At 31.8% G+C, this 20,003-nt stretch overlaps 1 protein-coding gene across 12 annotated transcripts in view; it reads right to left on the bottom strand.

Moving 5' to 3' along the window:
* Positions 1-20,003, bottom strand: part of LOC129905734 (protein turtle) — a 703,160-nt gene that overhangs the window by 143,209 nt on the left and 539,948 nt on the right. For all 12 annotated transcript variants that reach the window (XR_008770639.1, XM_055981294.1, XM_055981293.1 and 9 more), the window contains exon 3: positions 5,704-6,052. Coding sequence is in view for 11 of the 12 variants with exons in the window: in XM_055981294.1 (XP_055837269.1) it covers positions 5,704-5,995 (292 nt within the window). In the remaining variant the exon portion in view is untranslated. The remainder of the gene's footprint in view (positions 1-5,703; positions 6,053-20,003) is intronic.

The following is a 20,003-nucleotide window of genomic DNA, read 5'->3' as shown; positions in this document are numbered from 1 at the left end:
AGCTGATGGCTTCTAAGGAAACTCAAGGACGATATAATCTTAGAACAGCACATTCATATAATGAAATCCTACAACACACACGAGATATGTACGAACAAAGAAACTTCAAATTTTCCATGACCAAAATACTTCTTTATCTTTCTCTTTAACACCTTATAGGAGTGTTATAACATCCTTCTCGATACGTCGTCGAAATATAATCACGTCGTCGTCGGCAGTTATAACTAGAGCCTACTATTGCACGTGTATTAAGGTACACGTGCTACACGTGTATTTAAATAATTCGTGCCGAAGCACGTGTATTTGTAAATACACGTGTATTTATATTTACACGTGTATTTATATTTACACGTGTAAATAGCGTTCGAACAGGTAGATTTGGTGGCGATTTCCTAAAATATGTATTATATTGAATGAAAAGGATATTGTTCAGGTTTTTGCGGTTATTGGCTAGATTTACACATTGAAATTACACGGAAAATTTAATTGGAAATTCTTATTCAACCCTAGCCATATAAATCTTGGAAAAAAATTTTGACCCGATTCCCATTATCGTATCGAACTGAACTTTGTACACATATGAAGTTTGGATTGCAACGCAATATTTTGGGGTCCGAACTCAGGGGAGGGGCATTGGGGGGTTGAAACACCCCCAAATCTATTTTATCCCATTCTAAATATCGCAAAAGCTTTTGTAGGTAAATTGCAAGAGAGGGGCTTTGGGAGCTCATACCACCCAAGCAAATTATCATCTTCTTTCAAATATTATACGACTAAAAAGTAAAAAAATAAAGCAGATTAGATTAGATTACCAAGCAACAAAACATATAAAATAATTAAATTGACTCCATGGAGTCCCTTTAAATGCCGTCCAAGCAGAGGCGGCGGAAGGGGTGTGCGAAGTGTGCCCCAGCACACGGCCCCGCGCTTAGAGGGGCCCCGCAGGCGCTAAATGAAAATGTCTCAGAAATAATAAAATCCGAAAAACCATGTCTCTTCTCTTTATTCAAAACAATCAAATAATTGAAATTGGCTTGTTTCCACTCGATTTCCATTTTGCTAAAGTAGGAAAGAAAAAATAAATTAAACAATTTAAGATTATTGTTTTTTTTTTCTCAAGTGAAGCAGATAATTAGTTTGCCAAGCAACTTGGACTATCTAAATTTTTGCTTTTAAAATTCCCAACTAATTTAAAACTCAATGAAATGAATACATTTTTTGTTATAAAATCTCAGTGATAAAAACTGTTTTTTTTTTTTTTTCCTTTTTCTATTTTGCAATTTTGTATAGGTATTTAAAATTGAATGAAATAATTTTTTGTAAAGCTTAAGAATGGGTAAACTGTATTTCCCTTAAAAAAACTCTTTGCTCGCTTACGCTCGCAATTTATATAAACTGATTTTTCACACTTTCTACCAATTTCACACTTTGTTAAGGACTTAAGAACATTTCTGTTTTCCGCCGCCAATTTAATGATTAAAAAGGACCATTTTATTCAGTGGAATTTTCGAATTTTCGCTGTTCGAAATTCCGTATTCGAACACATTTTGCGGATTCAATGATGTTTCAAAATACGGACGGATTTACAATCCACCAAACTTTAAAAACCCGTTTTAAATCAAAAATTTTGCTCAAACAAACATGCAAATAATTTATGTTTTTATCTGTTATTTCGTAAAAAAAAAAAATTTAATGATTGATAAGTATCTAACAGAGGAAAGCAAACATCAACAAAAGCAATTTCAATTTCTTATATATCTTCCTGTATTTAGCAGGGAGAGCCCCCTTTGTTTTTCCGGTCTCTCCTTCTTCGACTCAAAAGCAAAATTGAATCACCAATTAAAAGAAGCAAAAAGTCCTCAATATTCCTAAAATTACATTTTGATGTACATAAATTTTGTCTCTATACAAAAGAAAGAAAAAAAAACGATTTTCTAATAGAAATAATATATACAAGTGATTTTAAAAAACAATAGTTTAAAGAATGAAACAAATCCCGGCCTTATTTCCTTCTTCCTACTGATAAATTTTAATTTTTTATTTTAATATAGCAATGGCACTCAGCTATATTACAGGTTGTTTGAAAAGTGTAAGTTTTTAAATTTTAAGACTAGCCTAACCACATTCTTAGAACCATCAAATAAAGAAGTTGTGCAGTTGTGAGTTTTGCCAACAATTAGATGAGATGGATTTATTCCATTTTTCCAATTGGTAATTCAATTGTTATTTTTATATTCTAAAAAAGAAACCGAGAACAAACTGACGAAAACAAGAATTTCTACATTAAAATAAATAGCTAAAAATTTCTTTAATGTCGTTTTCGATTGGTTTCACTCAAGGATTCACTCATTCTGAAATCCAATAAAACAGTTTGAATCGCTTCCACTCAATTCTGTTTTTTTTTTGTGTTTGTGAAATTTCAAATGTCAAATAAATTTTATTTTTTTTCTTCCAAACGAAAAAATTATGAAAAATTATAAATCTGAAGACGACGATGAAGAAGAAAATGGTTAAAAAAATATATCATTGCATTAAGGTACCCATTTTAACTTTCTAATTAATTTTAATTTCATTAAATAATAAATTTTTGAATGACAACAAAAAAAGAATGATTGAGTATTTTTTTGTTGACATTTTAGTGTTCATGTATTAGTGCTTCTGATTTTAAATCGAGAAGAGAATTTCGCTTCTAAGAAGCATTCTGTCTGTCATTTTTGTGCGAATAAAACACTTTCAGAAGTCTTCTGAATGATTCCGGACGCTTCCGGACTGCCAATCGAAAACGACATAACAATTTTATTAAAAAGCAATCAAGAATTAGTTTTTATTATGTCGTTTTCGATTGGTTTCACTCAAGAATTGACACATTCTAAAATCGAATGGAACAGGTCAAATCGCTTCCACTCAATTCTATTTTTATTTTATTTCTGTGAAATTTCAAATGTCAAATATTTTTAATTTTATTATTTTTTTTTTTTTTCTTGCAAATGAAAATCATGGCGTTAGAGTTGGAAAATTATAAATTAATGTTCGAAAAAAGTGGTCATTTATCCATTATTGTATGAATTTTTGATTTATAATTAATTTAAATTTCAGAAAACAATAAATTGTTGAATCAAAAACAAAAAACATTGATTGAGTGTTTTTTTTTTTTGACATGTGAGTGAATTCCGATTTGAATTCTGATTTGAAATCGAGAAGAGAATTTCTCTTCTCAGAAGCGTTCTAGCTGTCAAATTCGAGCGAATAAAACACTATCAGAAGGCTTCTGAATGATTCCGGACGCTTCCGGAGAGCCAATCGAAAACGACATTAGTTTCTATATTTTGATGAAGAAAGTTTGATTTTTATTTTTTATTTGAATAGTCAAATTTTAGAAAATTTTGCATTTAATTTTTCTGAAATTATTTGGAATGTAGATAAAAAATTTCTGCAAAATTTCGTTATTTGCTTATAAAAGAAATCAAATTGCTGAAATTCCTTCTAGATCTTGTTATTTTGTTTGATTTGAAGAACGAATTAATTTTTTTTTTGATATGTATGTACGTTTTAGAACATTTAACAAAAAATCTTATTTATATAAAAAGTTTTTAAAATTAAGCAATCTAAAACTTAAGAAAAAGTTCGTGAGATCGAGTCGTGTATTTTGTTTTTCATCTACAGCCCTGTTCCATTGGAAGTGGTAGTCTTCTAATAGTAGATGTTTTGGTTAATCTAGTACTATCATCTACTGTCTTGGAAATCGCTAGTTAACTACTAGTAGTACTTTGCCACCTCCCAAAGGAACAGGGCTTACATTGAAATGAAACGTTTTGTCTTAAGTTTGTTATTACAATTTTTAACTTGAACTTGGACGGAAGATTTGATAAAGTATCTTCAAAATGATAGTCCAAATTCATTTTCTCAGGGGCCCCGAAAATTTATTCTAGCACACGCCTCATTTTCGTCTAGCGCCGCCTCTGCGTCCAAGGGCTCCGGTTGTTCCACCGGGACAAGAAAAACGGTTGTTTTGTTGTGAACTACATAAGTCACAGTAGGCATTTGTCCCTTCTCGGTGGGCATATTGCCATACCCAACTCCTTGGCTTCATATTTTAGTTTTATTTTAAAATTTATTTTGATTGAATTTGTCGCTTTATTTATAAAACACCTTTTACACTTTCACTATGAACTTAGTAAACCATATGATCTTCAAATAAACGGTGATTAACAAAAAAAAAAAAAAAAAACATGTAACAGTTGGTACACTTTCTTCTGAGAACGACACAGTAGGCAATATGCAATTATATCTTGGAAAAATTTATTAGCTTTTTTTTAATGAAAAGGAACATCATTATTTTTAATTTTTGAATAAATTATTTATAAGGTCTTCAAAAAGTTCAAATACTATTTTTCCAATTCGAACTATTTATTTGCACAATAATCTTCAGTTGTTTAGTTTTAAAAACTTTTATTTTACCCCCAAAAAGCAAAAAAATCATTTTGTTTCGTATTTACACGTGTAAATATAAATACACGTGTATTTAATAAATACACGTGTAAATAAGATACACGTGTAAAAGTTTTTTAGATACACGTGTACACGTGTATCGGGTACACGTGTAATTAAATACACGAACAAAATCGTAGGCTCTAGTTATAACCCTCCCATAGAAGTTTATTGAGTGACTTGTGAACGGGTTCGAAGATACTCGTACTCGTGGTATATCCCCGTGAATTGAAGTGACTTATATCGATGCAGTATGCATGATAATTTTACTGCTGATTGCTGCAGTAATCTAGAGGTCTCTGTTCTCTACACTCTTCCAAGAACCAAAAGGAGGTTTTAATTAATTTTGCATTTCCTTCCCATTTTTGGTCCTCGCACTAAAGAATCCATCTACCTTACACTCGTAGGTATACAATGGAATGTTATAAAAGATGGATTGGGAAAGCCTATAAGTCCTGAAGAAGTCGAAATCGAACAGAGGCAGATGTTGAAAGTTTTCCGCTCTCACAAGATATTTCTCGAATTAACAACCTCAATTCAATCAGTCGATTCGGTCGAGGGGGAGGGGGGGTAAGGGCTATTGGGCAATATCACATCGTAAATTGAATCAAAAATCCCTTTTCCGGGTAAAATTATTGAATACACACGCAACAAGGACCTCACTCATTCTCCCGATTGGGGAAACATTCAAGTGTCATCGGCTTTTAACAATTGTCATCGAGTACACACAGAAGAGAAGAGCCGACGAGAAATACCTACTCATATGGACGGGACAGAAACATAGCCGTCAACTGGCTCAATCATCATCGCCTGTCTATTGTTCACCGCGCCATGTCCTGAAATTGAAAATTTTTGCTCATACACAGAGCAGAGCATTCATCAGGATTCGTGGTGATGCGTTACGTTGGTTTGATAGTTGAGAGCTTGAGGGAACCAAAAACGAAATATTGGAATGATTATTTGTTCTCTTGGCTTAAGAGCGTCAAGTCAAAAATTCATCGATGACGTTTTTGAAACCGAATTCATGATCATACCTTCGACGCATTGAATCCATTGAATTGCGAAACAAAATTGAACATACAACTTGAGAGAACAAAAAGGTAATTTTTCACTTTTGACTGGATAGAACTTTTATTATTCATGGGAATCAAAGGTAAGAGAGAGGTGGAAAAATAAATTGAAAGAAGGATTTTGTTTTTTTTTTTTTTAACATACCTGGAATATTGGCAAATGTAGTTTTTGTTAGTATCACAAAAACAAGAAAGACCAGCTCCAGGGATTTGAAGAGTTCGGTTAGATTTTGCGTTGTTCGAGATATGATTGAATAGTTTTTACGATAAGTTGTTGTTGCAGTTTTTACTGCAGTAGTTTTTGTTGTTGATTTATTAGTTTTGGTTGTTTTTGTTGTTGTTGTTGTTGTTGTTGTTGTTGTTGTGGCGAACGATGATCGCGACCGGCTTAATGCCTGACACCACCGGTAAGACCCAGGGTCCGCACACACGCCCATGCCTCTGGTCCCATAGTCAATGCCGCTAACGGATCGTCCTCATTGCAGCGGCGTCACCTGGAATTGAAAGAAAATTTTATTTATATTAAAAAACGATTTTTTTCGAGTTAGTAAATCTTTAAAATTTTTGAAAATTATTAGTTGTTAACAATTTTGCCTAAAGTCTAATATGGCTCCTGTAGCTCATTTTCTTAGCTGGAAAGTTATTTAAAAAAACCTGGTTGGGAGTATGCGCCAGTAAATCTGCCGAATATATGGTAAAATAGACCATCTGCTTTATGTACAAGTTACTCAAGACATTTGCAAATTTTGAAAATTTTGTGTCATGTTTTTACAATTCTACTAAATTTTTTAGTAACACACTTCATAAATACCTGTAATTTAGTGGTATTTTTTATGAAAACATTTTGAATTAATTCAAAACGGGTAAATAAATTGATAGAGACTTTTAACTTTTCAAAATAAAAGTCAATTCAGTGTGGTTTTAGTCCATAAAATAATGGACATTGACAAAGGTATATCAAAACCCATTAGATTCTTTGGTGAATGCCCATTAAAAAATTTCTGTTAAAACTTAACTTTAATATACTAAAGATAGATAATAGGCAGAACTATATCAATGCAAAAATTCAATCAATTTTGTAGTCACAATTTTTTCTGTGGAGATCTGTTGCCCATGACCAGCCACCAGTGTGGGAAGTACCATATTCTCAGTTTGAAATTTCGACATGGTTGGCTTAAAAAAATTCTAACTTTTTTTTTGTAGGCATCGTAGAAATATGATTGAAGCGTCATATGAAAGGTGAAATAATGAGCTTTCTTATGATATAAAATTTAATATAGGTTATTGAAGAAAAAATTAAAACGAAAAATCGAAACGAAAAAATTAAACGAAATAAAAAGAAAGGTAGGCCTAAAAACTCCTGGTACAAGCAAATGCAAAAACACCAGCATTCAGTTGGCCTCAGAAACGGAACAATACAAAACCGGGAGGCTTGCCGCCGATTTCTGAGGTCAACCCGGCGAACCCCACAGGCGGATCACTAGTGTGAAGCAGTAACGTGGGAAGGTTATGATCCCCTCGACATCGAGATCATAACAGCGCCGAGAAAAAAGGAAGAAGAAGAAGAAGAAGAAGAAGAAAAAATTAATTTTATGGCGTGAGAAGATAAAAAAGATTGGTATTTTTGCTTTTTTTTGATGAAAACTGATTGGGTTCAAAAAATTATAGCTCTTTTTGTAGACAAGCATAAGCTTAATAAATATTAAGAGCTAAAATAATAGGCTTTCAGATGGTAGGGTCAATGTGGGTAAATGTAAACAGGGGTAAATGAAAACATGGCTCATAACAAGCTTCAGTTAAATCTATTTGATGCATACATAAGTACAAATCGCGGACGCATGTATCTTTTAACTTATACGTCAAGCTCATTGCTGTCAAGAGAGAATTCATTCGACGAGCGTATTTTCCGTGAAAGATAATTTTTTAAAGTGCCAAACAAGTCGTTAGTCTTTCAGAAAAATTAAATATTTTTGCAGATTCAATAAAGTCAGTATAATTTGCAAATATTTTTTTGTTTTTAATTTTGATGTAGATTCTATGTGATACAAGCAAATTTTAAAATACAGGACATTTATGTCGATTTGCATGTGTTTACATTTACCCCAGAATATTTTTCATAATGGGTAAATGTAAACAACGTATTCTGGGGGTAAATATAAACATACATTTTTGGTGAAATTATTGGTTTTAATAAAAATAACATATTTTAAGTCAATTACTACTGCTAAAGTGCCGCGGAGTCACATTTTAAAGTAGCCAACACCATCATTTTCAGTGGATGATGTTGCAAAATCGGCCTTTGACGTAAAAAAACAAAAAATATTACGTTCAGAGCTGCTCAGGATGCATATTGGGCGCCTATATAAAGAATCAAAGGAAGAAAACAAAAACTTTTATTGGAATTTGAAAAAGTTTTTGTCAAATACCTTCTTGAACGTTTTTCAAGTTGTTATCCATATGATAAAGAGGAAATTCTAAATTTTATACCACCGTTTACATTTACCCCGAATTTGCAAAAAAACACAAACATGGTGGGGTATTTGTAAACATGCCATATTTGACAGTAATGTAAACAATTTGGGAAATATTTGTTTATATTTATAAAGAAGAATTGCCTTCATTTCATATTTGCATTTGAAGATACCATTCAAGTTGTTCCGTGAAAACATAAAAAAATCTAAAGTCGAAAGAAAAAAAAGACATGAAATTGTTTACATTTACCCACATTGACCCTATAAAATGTATTATAGGTTGTCATATAAAAAAAATGGATTTTTGGGTGATGGAAGTGATTTTCTCACTCTTTTCATAAGAAATGATTATTTTTAATAAATTATTTTTATACTTTTTGCTCATTCGACGATATCACGTAAAATCATCGACCGTAAACCGGCTTTACAGACAACCACTTTTTTTACGAATCCAAAACAGTTAAAAAACAACATTTGAAATTTCAACCGCGATTTCGTTTAGCAAAGTACAATGTTAATTAAAAACAATTTTTTTCCATAAATCTCTAGGTACATTATTGTCAGTAAAATTGCATTAAAAACTGAAAAAAAAAAAACACTTTCATTTAAAGATTATAATAACACGGTGCGACACTGAAAATACACCCGAGAAATAACATAGTGTAGGCTGTTCGTATGGTCGAATAATGCATAAAAATATTTTTGTTATATTTTTGGAACCCTCCATTTTTTTTTTATTTACAAAAAACCATTTTTACAGACCTTACGATGTAATCTATCCATATTTCAGTCATTTTTCTAACAACTCTCAATATGTTATATGTTTTTGGAAAGAGGATTTCCAGATCTTTTGAATGATGTATATAAGTCTATTGTTTAAACAAATTAAGTGTAGGTTTTTATCCCACAAATCTTGAAAAAGTGATTTTTTTCCCAATTTTTTCAACTTTACCCAATTTTTTTTGCAAAATAAAACAAACAAAAAAATAAAGTAAGGTTATATTCTGAAAGAATATACATTTAGGCACAAATTGGCGTATTTTTTTATTGAATTTGACCAAAACTGCAGAATCTATGCTATTTTTTCGTAAATAGAAAATGTGGCTTTTCATGATGTGAATTGCAAGGTGCACAATAGGGTGTTCATTATTTTAAAATAATAAGAATGTCTATGCTCCTAGGATCTTATATGGTTGGAAATAAACTAAAAAAAATATTTTCCAAGTTTCAAGTCTCTAACTTATATCTAACCTGTGCCGCCAAGCGGTTGAAGTTTCTTATGGGAATAACATGGGGTTTCTTGGACCTTGTTCGATCAATTTTAAATTCCAGCCAAACCATTCGTTCAAAAAATTTAAAACTTTACAGACTCAAATTTAATAAGTGTAGCTATCATGTGAAAATTTTTCAGATTTGTAATTGTTATAATTTTAGAGATTTAGCTTGGTAAAAAAAGTCATTTTTTCAGACTTTTTCAAAAATCGCTTTTTACCCGTTTAATGTCAAAAAATTAAAAAACATACATTTTTAAACACAAATAAGCGTAGAATGTATATTTAAAATTTATATTCAATTCAAAGTTATATAATTAATTAGTTTTTTTGTTTATTTACTACAGTACTTTTTCTTAAATCGGGAACACGTTTTTTGAATATCGATGTGACTTGAAGAATGAATACAAAACTAATTTTTTATATAACTATGAATTGAATTTGCATTTTAAATATACATGCTATGCTTATTTGTGAATAAAAATGTATGTTTTTTAAATTTTTTGCATTAAACGTGTAAAAAGCAATTTTTGAAAAAGTCTGAAAAAATGACTTTTTTTACCAAGCTAAATCTCTAAAATTATAACAATTACAAATCTGAAAAATTTTCACATGATAGCTACACTTATTAAATTTGAGTCTGTAAAGTTTTAAATTTTTTGAACGAATGGTTTGGCTGGAATTTAAAATTGATCGAACAAGGTCCAAGAAACCCCATGTTATTCCCATAAGAAACTTCAACCGCTTGGCGGCACAGGTTAGATATAAGTTAGAGACTTGAAACTTGGAAAATATTTTTTTTAGTTTATTTCCAACCATATAAGATCCTAGGAGCATAGACATTCTTATTATTTTAAAATAATGAACACCCTATTGTGCACCTTGCAATTCACATCATGAAAAGCCACATTTTCTATTTACGAAAAAATAGCATAGATTCTGCAGTTTTGGTCAAATTCAATAAAAAAATACGCCAATTTGTGCCTAAATGTATATTCTTTCAGAATATAACCTTACTTTATTTTTTTGTTTGTTTTATTTTGCAAAAAAAATTGGGTAAAGTTGAAAAAATTGGGAAAAAAATCACTTTTTCAAGATTTGTGGGATAAAAACCTACACTTAATTTGTTTAAACAATAGACTTATATACATCATTCAAAAGGTCTGGAAATCCTCTTTCCAAAAACATATAACATATTGAGAGTTGTTAGAAAAATGACTGAAATATTGATAGATTACATCGTAAGGTCTGTAAAAATGGTTTTTTGTAAATAAAAAAAAATGGAGGGTTCCAAAAATATAACAAAAATATTTTTATGCATTATTCGACCATACGAACAGCCTACACTATGTTATTTCTCGGGTGTATTTTTTTTTTTTTATTTTGTAGCACAGTGTAATTTGACATAAAAATCGATCGAATAAAAGAAGAAAAAAAAAAAAAAGAGTGTGTGTACACATGTACACTCGACTGAAGTTATACTTCTCATTCAGTATACATATATAAATGAATTTCATTTGATTTTTTTAATTTCTATTATTAAATTAATTAATCCACACTTCGTTTTTTACATTTTTATCAAGTGAACAATAAATTAATTCTTTCATCCTCCTTGCGTCCATGTAGTTTTCAATTTAATCTGTGAACTTTACTCATGTTGTGCGGTTCAGAACGTACTATATATGGTTAACGAAAGTAAATGATTGCGCATAAAATGTGCGATATGGTAATTTTATGAGAATTGTGTGTGAAAAAAAATTATGGGTCTTTTTTTTTGTATTTAGAAACAGTTTTCCCACTTAGGAACTTGATTCAAAAATAACGAACGCCCTAATGTACCATAGCTCAGCTCATTTGAGCTGAGCTGAAAGTGAGCTGAGCTGATGGTTGAGCTGAGCTGTTGGGTGAGCTAAGGTAAAGTGAGCTGAGCTGAGCTGTGATGGGTGAGAGGATACATTGATTTTTATTTGGAAAGTATAATGAAATATGAAGATATTTTAAACTTTTATATAACACCATAGCTTAAGATGTTTGGTTCTAGTTATTAATGGAATTATTTTAACACATAGATATTTTTATAAATAAAACAGATAATTTTTCGTGATCTTTTCTCTTGGTTTTTTTAATAGTAAATATATTTCTATTTTTTTTTAGTAAAATATTTCTTTTTTTATCATAAAAAAAAAATTCCGGTACAATCCGGTTTTTCGACTTTTTTCAAAATTCCGAGAAAATCGCGTTTGAAAGTTGGGGTAAATTTTTTTTTCGAAAAATCCCCGAATCTTTAAACGCTCCTGGAAGCTAAACCACTTTAGAGCAATTTTTGGGAGTGATGCCAAATGATAGCTTGTGTCATGGGCCTACGCTTTGCACATTATCAGATTTTTAAAAAATCGCCTTCCATGTTAAACCACCACATCATGCCTTTTTTTTCAGAATCGCGCCTATTTTTTTTTTACTTTTAAGTTCTCCCGGTTTGAGAACGCGTGGACCTACAGGAATGGGAGTTGTACCCAAATGTAGGTTAGAGTCCCCGCTATCTTTTGGCATCAAAAATTTTATTTTCATTTTCTTCAAAATTCCGCGATATAGGCGTTGGAACGCTTTGATCTAGAGACAGGGGAGTGGTGCCATATGAAAGCTTATATTCTCAGCTAGCCGATAGTGGTATAATCCGGTTTTTCGATTTTTTTCAAAATTCCGAGAAAATCGCGTTTGAAAGTTGGGGTAAAATTTTTTTTCGAAAAATCCCCGAATCTTTGAATGCTCCTGGAAGCTAAACCGCTTGAGAGCAATTTTTGGGAGTGGTGCTTAATGATAGCTTGTGTCATGGGCCTACGCTTTGCACATTGTCAGATTTTTAAAAAATCGCCTTCCATGTTAAACCGCCACATCATGCCTATTTTTTCAGAATCGTGCCTATTTTTTTTTTACTTTTAAGTTCTCCCGGTTTGAGAGCGCGTGGACAGGGATGGGAATTGTACCCAAATGTAGGTTAAAGTCCCCGCTACCTTTTGGCATCAAAAAATTTTATTTTCATTTTCTTCAAAATTCCGCGTTGGAACGCTTTGATCTAGAGACAGGGGAGTGGTGCCATATGAAAGCTTATATTCTCAGCTAGCCGATAGTGGTATAATCCGGTTTTTCGATTTTTTTCAAAATTCCGAGAAAATCGCGTTTGAAAGCTGGGGTAAATTTTTTTTTCGAAAAATCCCCGAATCTTTGAATGCTCCTGGAAGCTAAACCGCTTGAGAGCAATTTTTGGGAGTGATACCCAATGATAGCTTGTGTCATGGGCCTACGCTTTGCACATTCTCAGATTTTTAAAAAATCATCTTCCATGTTAAACCGCCACATCATACCTATTTTTTCAGAATCGGGCTTAACTTTTTTTTTACCTTTAAGTTCACCCGGTTTGAGAACGCGTGCACCTACAGGGATGGGAGTTGTACCCAAATGTAGGTTAGAGTCCTCGCTACCTTTTGGCATCAAAAATTTTTTTTTTTCATTTTTTTCAAAATTCCGAGATATAGGCGTTGGAAGTTGGGGCGCTCACTTTTAGCTCAGCTCACTTTCAGCTCAGCTCAAATGAGCTAAGCTATGGTACCTAGCTCAAATTTGAGCTGAGCTGTGAGCTGAGCTGAAATGTGAGCTTTTTGCAACCCTGGCAACTTGCCACATGGAAATTACCACATGCAACTTGCCACACGCAACTTGCCACATGCAACTTGCCACACGCAACTTGCCACATACAACTTGCCACATGCAAGTTGCCACACGCAACTTGCCACATACAACTTGCCACATGCAACTTGCCACATACGACTTGCCACATGCAACTTGCCACATGAAACATGTAACTTGCAACGTGTTGTGTGTTTTATGTTTGCCGTACTGCGGCGTACTGCATTTTTAAATACTAAAGTACTGCCTACTCTAAAGGTGAAACGACAGCCCTGCTACCCAGGGTGATCGCGTCATAATCCCTTTGACATTCTTGTCAAAAAGTAAATTTTCATACCCACCCTCCCATAAGAAGTATAACTTCAAAAACAAATGCGTCGATGAATTGAATCGACATTTTTGTAGAATTTTTGTGCTCATATTAGGTACATCAACATTACTGGTTTTCTTGATACTTCAAACTTAGTGAGTTTTAAAACCCTCGATAATTTTCTTGTGCCATCAACAATTGTTGAGATATTGATGTTTTAAGACAAAAAGATCCTTTCCATTCTTAGTTCAATATCTCAGCAAGAAGTGATCGTTGCGAGCTTTAAAAAAAAGCCAATTTAAGCTGAATGAACAATAAGTTCATCCAAATAGTGGTTAAGTTGGGAAAAAAAATCCAAGACCAAAAAATAAAACCGAAAAAATTTCAATTTTTTTTTTTTGTTTTGTTATTCATTATATTAGTGAGCGGAACATGTTGCTTGAAAATTTTTTTCATCGTAGATAAAATAAATCTTAAATTTAAAAAGTTTGAGATTTAAAATTATTTTTTCAAAAATTCAGCACGATGTGTAATATAGCATAAATAGGAGTATTTTTCATTTTATTTGAAGAAGTTGAGATTGAGTTTTTACATTGAAAGAAGGGTTTGTAATTTCCAGAAAACTAGAATCAAAAAATTCAGTCACATATTTGATGAACCGGACAGGTGAAACAATAGGTTATTTTCTTCGTAGTTCTGTCAGTTTATATTTACCAATATTGTAATTTTAGAACTAGCTAGTTTTATAGAGCAAGTCAAAATAAAAAAAAAATATGTAAGTATATTCAATTTCAAACATTGAATTTTGACCTATTCAAAATCATGGCATTTGGCATGTATCATGTACCCATGTAACTTCTACCTATACCCTTTTTGTTATTAGCCATTGGATACCTACCTAATTATAAAAATCTTACTTCCGGCTGATTCATTTCAAAAACTTCAACTTTTTGTTTTTGAAGTTTTTCGAACTATATCCATTGCTCTAGAGTTGGTGTATTTTATTTCAAATTGACCACAAATCGAATTTTACAAGCATCATACGATTCTAAACCACAAAGGAACGTACATATATAACAATACGCGATTCTATAACTAACCTGGATATCCTTCAAACAAGGACATTATAGTCAATTTCTCATGCACACAGTAAACACACGCATACACACAAACACACCAAGCTGCAGTAGCAGCAATGAGCACACAATACACAAACAGCCTCTGGGAAATTAATCTCGGTCGAGATTATTTGATTTTCCATTTCCGTTTGCATCACTCTGACAGTGTCCATCCGGCCATGGATTTTCTGTGTGGCAGAACTATACCTACTACTCTCTCTCTTTCTCATTCTCTTTTTGTATGCATACACACTTCATATTATACACAAGTGGAAAAACGTAAGGATATAGCAGCTAGCTACCATTCCACCTGCCGCATTGGATCAAGTTAATTATTTGAGAAATCCTCACCAGGGAATGCAATTGTCCTGTCCTGACTATATATACCCTCTCCTCCTTGATTTTTGAGCCCCCTTCGTCCTCGAAAGTATGCATTTATATTACAAAAACCATCATGATGAGGCTATAGTAGTAAAGGATATAGTAGAGAAAAAGGGGGGATTGAATTTATAAGCAGCTTTATGACGTGCGCAATATACAGTTCATAGATTGCAGTTTTGGAAAAGCATCTAGTAATGGACGATTCTGTATTATATGGAAGTCAACCTGCTGCCAGTTGATGATGCACTTCATTTCTATATATACTCCGTTATCTATATGTAAAATTTCTATAGTTTTGAGTTTATTTTATGGAAATTGTGTCATATACATAATAATCATGACGAACTATAACAATTAACAATCTATTGAAGTGGAAGAAGAACAAGAGGAAGGAAGGAAACACTACTGCTGGAACTATAATTAGGATAGCGATAGTGGATAGTTCTATTTTCTACTCTGTGGAAGAATTGCCTTAAATTATTCATATCGATCATTTATTTTAACACAATGGTGAGTGAAAGTTCATATTTAAGGATCAAATCGAAGCCAGGAAGGAAGTACAAGCCAACTTAATTAGTGAACATTGTTTGACTGCTTTTTAAGACAGTAATTATCTCCCTAACCATCATTATCAACAAATTTACTAACAGTAACTATTTTCCAAAAAATGTTAAAATCGTAATATCCGTGACGATTCCTAAAAAGGTTCCAAAAACTCCAACTGCCGGCCAATTTCACTTCTCAATAACCGTGTCACCTATTTTTGATAGCCACCTTATGCAAAATTGTACGGCCCTAAAAAGCTTGGCACTCAAAGGGTTAAATAAGATATTGGAAAAAATGATACCTACTCAGGAAGTTTTGGAATGATAGTAACATCAAATCAGAAAAAAATTGGAAAAAAAATCATTGCAAATAAAAAAATTCCTGCATTAAAAAAAACTCAATGCATAAGGGTAAGGAGATGACCCATTTTTCTATGATGCCTGGGACCAGGGCGTACACCAACGAGACTAGTATCAAATAAAAGCTTATATTGAGCTCTATTAGTGAGCCAAATATTTTCAAAATTGGTTTTGGTGATTTCGAGATATTTGAGTCTGAAGTTGGGGACGAAAAAATCAGAAAAATCGGATTTTTCCGAAACATATCTTTATAGCATCCGAAGTATAGAACCTAGAAAAACAATTTTGGTACCAAATATAAGGTTAAAGTAATACCTTTCGACTGATATTAATATCCTTAACTTATGTTCAGTATTTTTGTATATATGGTTCTTAGACTTTTTTTGAAAAAAATTCCTTAAGACTGATTTCTACGACTGATATCTCGAAAAAATAAACTTTGACATACACTTTTTTTTACGCCAATTCAATCTTTAATCAATATCCTTTTATTTCATATACATACATTACATTACTTCAAACAAAACCATATTTTAAACAAAAAAAAAAACTTAAAAAAAATTTTTTTTTTTAAATTAATATAATTTTGTTCAACTTTAGCTTAATTAGCTTTGAAAATATTTGGCTCACTAATAGAGCTCAATATAAGCTTTTATTTGATACTTGTCTCGTCAGTGTACGCCCTGGGCCCAAAAATGGGTCATATCCTTTATGCATTAAATATTTTTTTTTTTAATAAACTAGCCCAAAAAATTAAGGGAACATGATTTTTTAGTGATTTTCGATAGGCTGTATTTAGTAAAAATGATCCTATCATGACAAACCAAAAAGCATGTGAAAGCTACACTTCTCTTGTTTAAGGATTTTTAAACTAAATACTTTATTATTTCTAATGCTAAAATAACTAAATACCAAATTTTTTTTTGTTTTTACTTTTCTCTAAAAAAAACTGAGAAATTTTTTGTGATAAAATGATTATTATTTTAAGAAAGGCTTCTACGATTTTTTTTTAAAGTGCAATATTAGTCATCAAACCAAAAACCATACTTTTGACTATCTATATCTTAACAACGGATGACTTTACAGAAAATTTAAGGATTCTTACATTTGAGATTAATTTAGAAAAGCTATCAAAAAAGGCCTTTTTACGGTTTTTTAGATTAAACTGAGACTTATTTATTGAAGCTGAAATTAATATGCAAAGACTTATTCATCAAACAGTTTTTCTGTTGTGAGGGTTTGAACATTTGAGATGAGATAAAACATCACATTTTTGCAGCTGTAAATTACTTACTTTTAATCACTTTTTTATGAGCAAAATCAAATTCTTTTGAGTTTAACAATTTAAACTTTAATATTGAACCTTATGTAAGACCAAAGAGTCAAAATTGTAATTGCAATAATTGTTTTTTTTTTAATGCAAAATATTTTTTGTTGCAACAAATATTTTTTTTAAGCAAATTTTTTCAGTTGCAATAAATATTTTTTTTTTTTAAATGCAATTTTTTTTTTCATTTTCAATACCTTAATATTTTTTTTTAATTTGTAATGGAAAAGAAATGCATTAAAAAAAAAACGTGTGTGTACACATGTACACGCGACTGAAGTAATACTTCTCACTTTTTTTTTTTTGCAAAACTACAAATTTTATTTCTAATAGGTAACATTCATTAATTTCTAATAACATACCTAATAAGTTCAGGACTAAAGATATTGCAATAGAAAACAATACCATTCTGATTAAAGAAAGCCGACTAGGTTCTTCAAAAATTTCACATCTTATTTCACATAATTATATCGATTAAAAAAGAATCGATTTTTTGTTTAGTACAACAGACTTCGCGAAACTTTTGGCAAATAGTAGTAATGGAATGACGACACCAGAAAGAGATGCGTATCTACGGGAACGGGTAGTTGTATGAAAAAATTCCAAACCAGAAAGTCAAAGTTCACGTGTGGAAAAGTTTCTCATGTAAACGTCGTCGCCGTTCCAGCTTGGAATTTTTCCACACGTGAACGTTGACGTAAATCACCGGTTTGGAATTTTGTTCATACAATTACCCGTGTGGAACTTTTCCGGCTTGGAATTTTTCCATACCGTAGTGCCACCGTATTCCTTTTTTCGATTTTGGTTTACAGCTGTGGTGAGTTAAAAAATTTATTTTTCCAAAAAAAATCTAAAAAAATTGGGTGATTTGCCTACGGCCTCTAAATCACGTGATTTACCATACAAATATAAATCTCCCCAAAACAAGATTTAGGACGTTTTTGAATTGGGTTAAATATTTAACCTCTGTTAAATTTTCGACACTATTGTGGTGAATAAAAAATGTTAAGTTGTTAAAAATTTAAGCCATACAACTGAAAATTTTTTTATTCACCTCAATAGTGTCAAAAATTTAACAGAGGTTAAATATTTAGCCCAATTCACACACGGCCTTATAATCGAAATCGAAAATGAGGAAATCAAACATACCCAAACACACAGATTTTGATGTGCTGAACGCACTCATTTTCTTTTTTGACAACATATGAAAAAAATGTCATAATAAGCGGGTTCACATTGACCAACTTACCGGACAGACCAGCTGCCATTTGGTCTGACCGGATCGTATTTTGATAATGTGAACACACATCCGACGGCCACCCAACTAACTATTTCGATGTTATAACGATGGTGAGAAGCTTCTCGTCATGACTAATTTCACACCTAAAAGACTCATATAACCCTGTTTATCATCAAAAAGGCCCCCTTTTTTCACTCCTATTAAACTTATGAGAAGTGCAATGAAATACTCCTGTAAAGTTTCTCATCAGTAGCCGAAAGTGGTATTCGATCCTATAGGTGTGGGAAGAAGTACACTGTAAGACTACTGTAAAGTTTGTCATCAACAAACGAAAGTGGTGGAGGAGAAATAAAAGGTGAGGGAGGATATAAAAGGAGGGGAAATAAAACGAGGAGAAATAATAAGAAATTAAATTGTGTTGCATTTATGTTGATTTTTATTTTAGTATTAATTTATTTTTATAAAGCTTATCTGAGGAGCTAGACCCAACTAGCACAACAGCTTCTATAAATTGAGATCTCGCAGGTACTACTTTTTATACAACTTGTATTGAGCTTGCTTCAGAATTTAATTGCTTATAGAAGTTCGAACTTGTTTAACAACTTCTAATAAGTTGTTTAAATACTGTTAAAGAAACATAAACGAAAACAAAATTGTTTTCGGAAAAGCCTGCTTTATGAATTTATACAAGCTTTACAGAAATTACCAAGTTTAGTAATTGATTTTTGGTTTTGATATTGAATAATCTAGCTCGGACACTTTTTGGTTTTGACATTGAATAACTTAGCTCAGACATTTTTTTTGACATTTCTGCTATTTGAACTGATTACTGTCCGGTAAGTTAGTCAATGTGAACCCCCTAATGGAAGATTTTAATTATTTTGTAATTTTCTCACAATTTCGCGAAATATTGCTTTAAATAAATTAAATAAAGGTTTAAGACAGTGAAAGAATCAGTTTCATCCAGAAGTATTGAAATTGCAATCCGATTTTTGTAGAACTGTCAAAATAAATTTTCTTATAAATCATCTCATGCCTGTGGAAACATCATTTAAATCTCCCACGCTAAATCTAGATTTAGTGTAAGTGGAGATGGGGCATTAAACAGCAATTATGATATATGTTCCATAGTGAATTGGAACGGAATTCTTTTTACCTGCGCTATATGACAGTTTATGATTGGGGAAAAATGGGATTTTAAATATGACCTGACCGATGGTAAAGAATGGGAAAATGGGTCCCGTAATTTGGTCTATCTTAAGTGTTTTTGGTTATTCGTTTTTATACAAGAAATCAAACAGAATTTTAGTTTTGGTCAATTGAGATTTTTCGGAGACAGGTTTTGACAGGTCTCTCTGTTGGGCTATGTTTACATTGGACTTACTCAGCCGATTTATTTTAACGTAAGTCCACCCCATTATGTTCAGATAAAAAGCAGTGTGAACACAAGGATTGTCTTCTTTACTTCGCAAAAAAATGTTCGTTTTACTATGACTAATGATCCATATAGATCATGATTACAAAATAAAAAGATCTGGATCAATCGCTATTTTGTATTTTTCATGTGGATGAACAACATACAACACTTAATGCTGCTTTTTTTAACAAAAATTAGTTCCATTTTTTATAAGTATATGGCTTTTGTATGTCCGTAGTGAGAAAAAAAAATGGATCATGAGTTGAAAAATAAAGAAATATGAGCATAAATTATCCAGACCGTTATATTTTGTAGTCATGA

The sequence above is a fragment of the Episyrphus balteatus genome, chromosome 1 (genome assembly GCF_945859705.1).
Source record: "Episyrphus balteatus chromosome 1, idEpiBalt1.1, whole genome shotgun sequence".
NCBI lineage: Eukaryota > Metazoa > Arthropoda > Insecta > Diptera > Syrphidae > Episyrphus > Episyrphus balteatus.
Note: the sequence above shows the minus strand (reverse complement) of the source record. Positions and strands in the feature narration are given on the sequence as shown.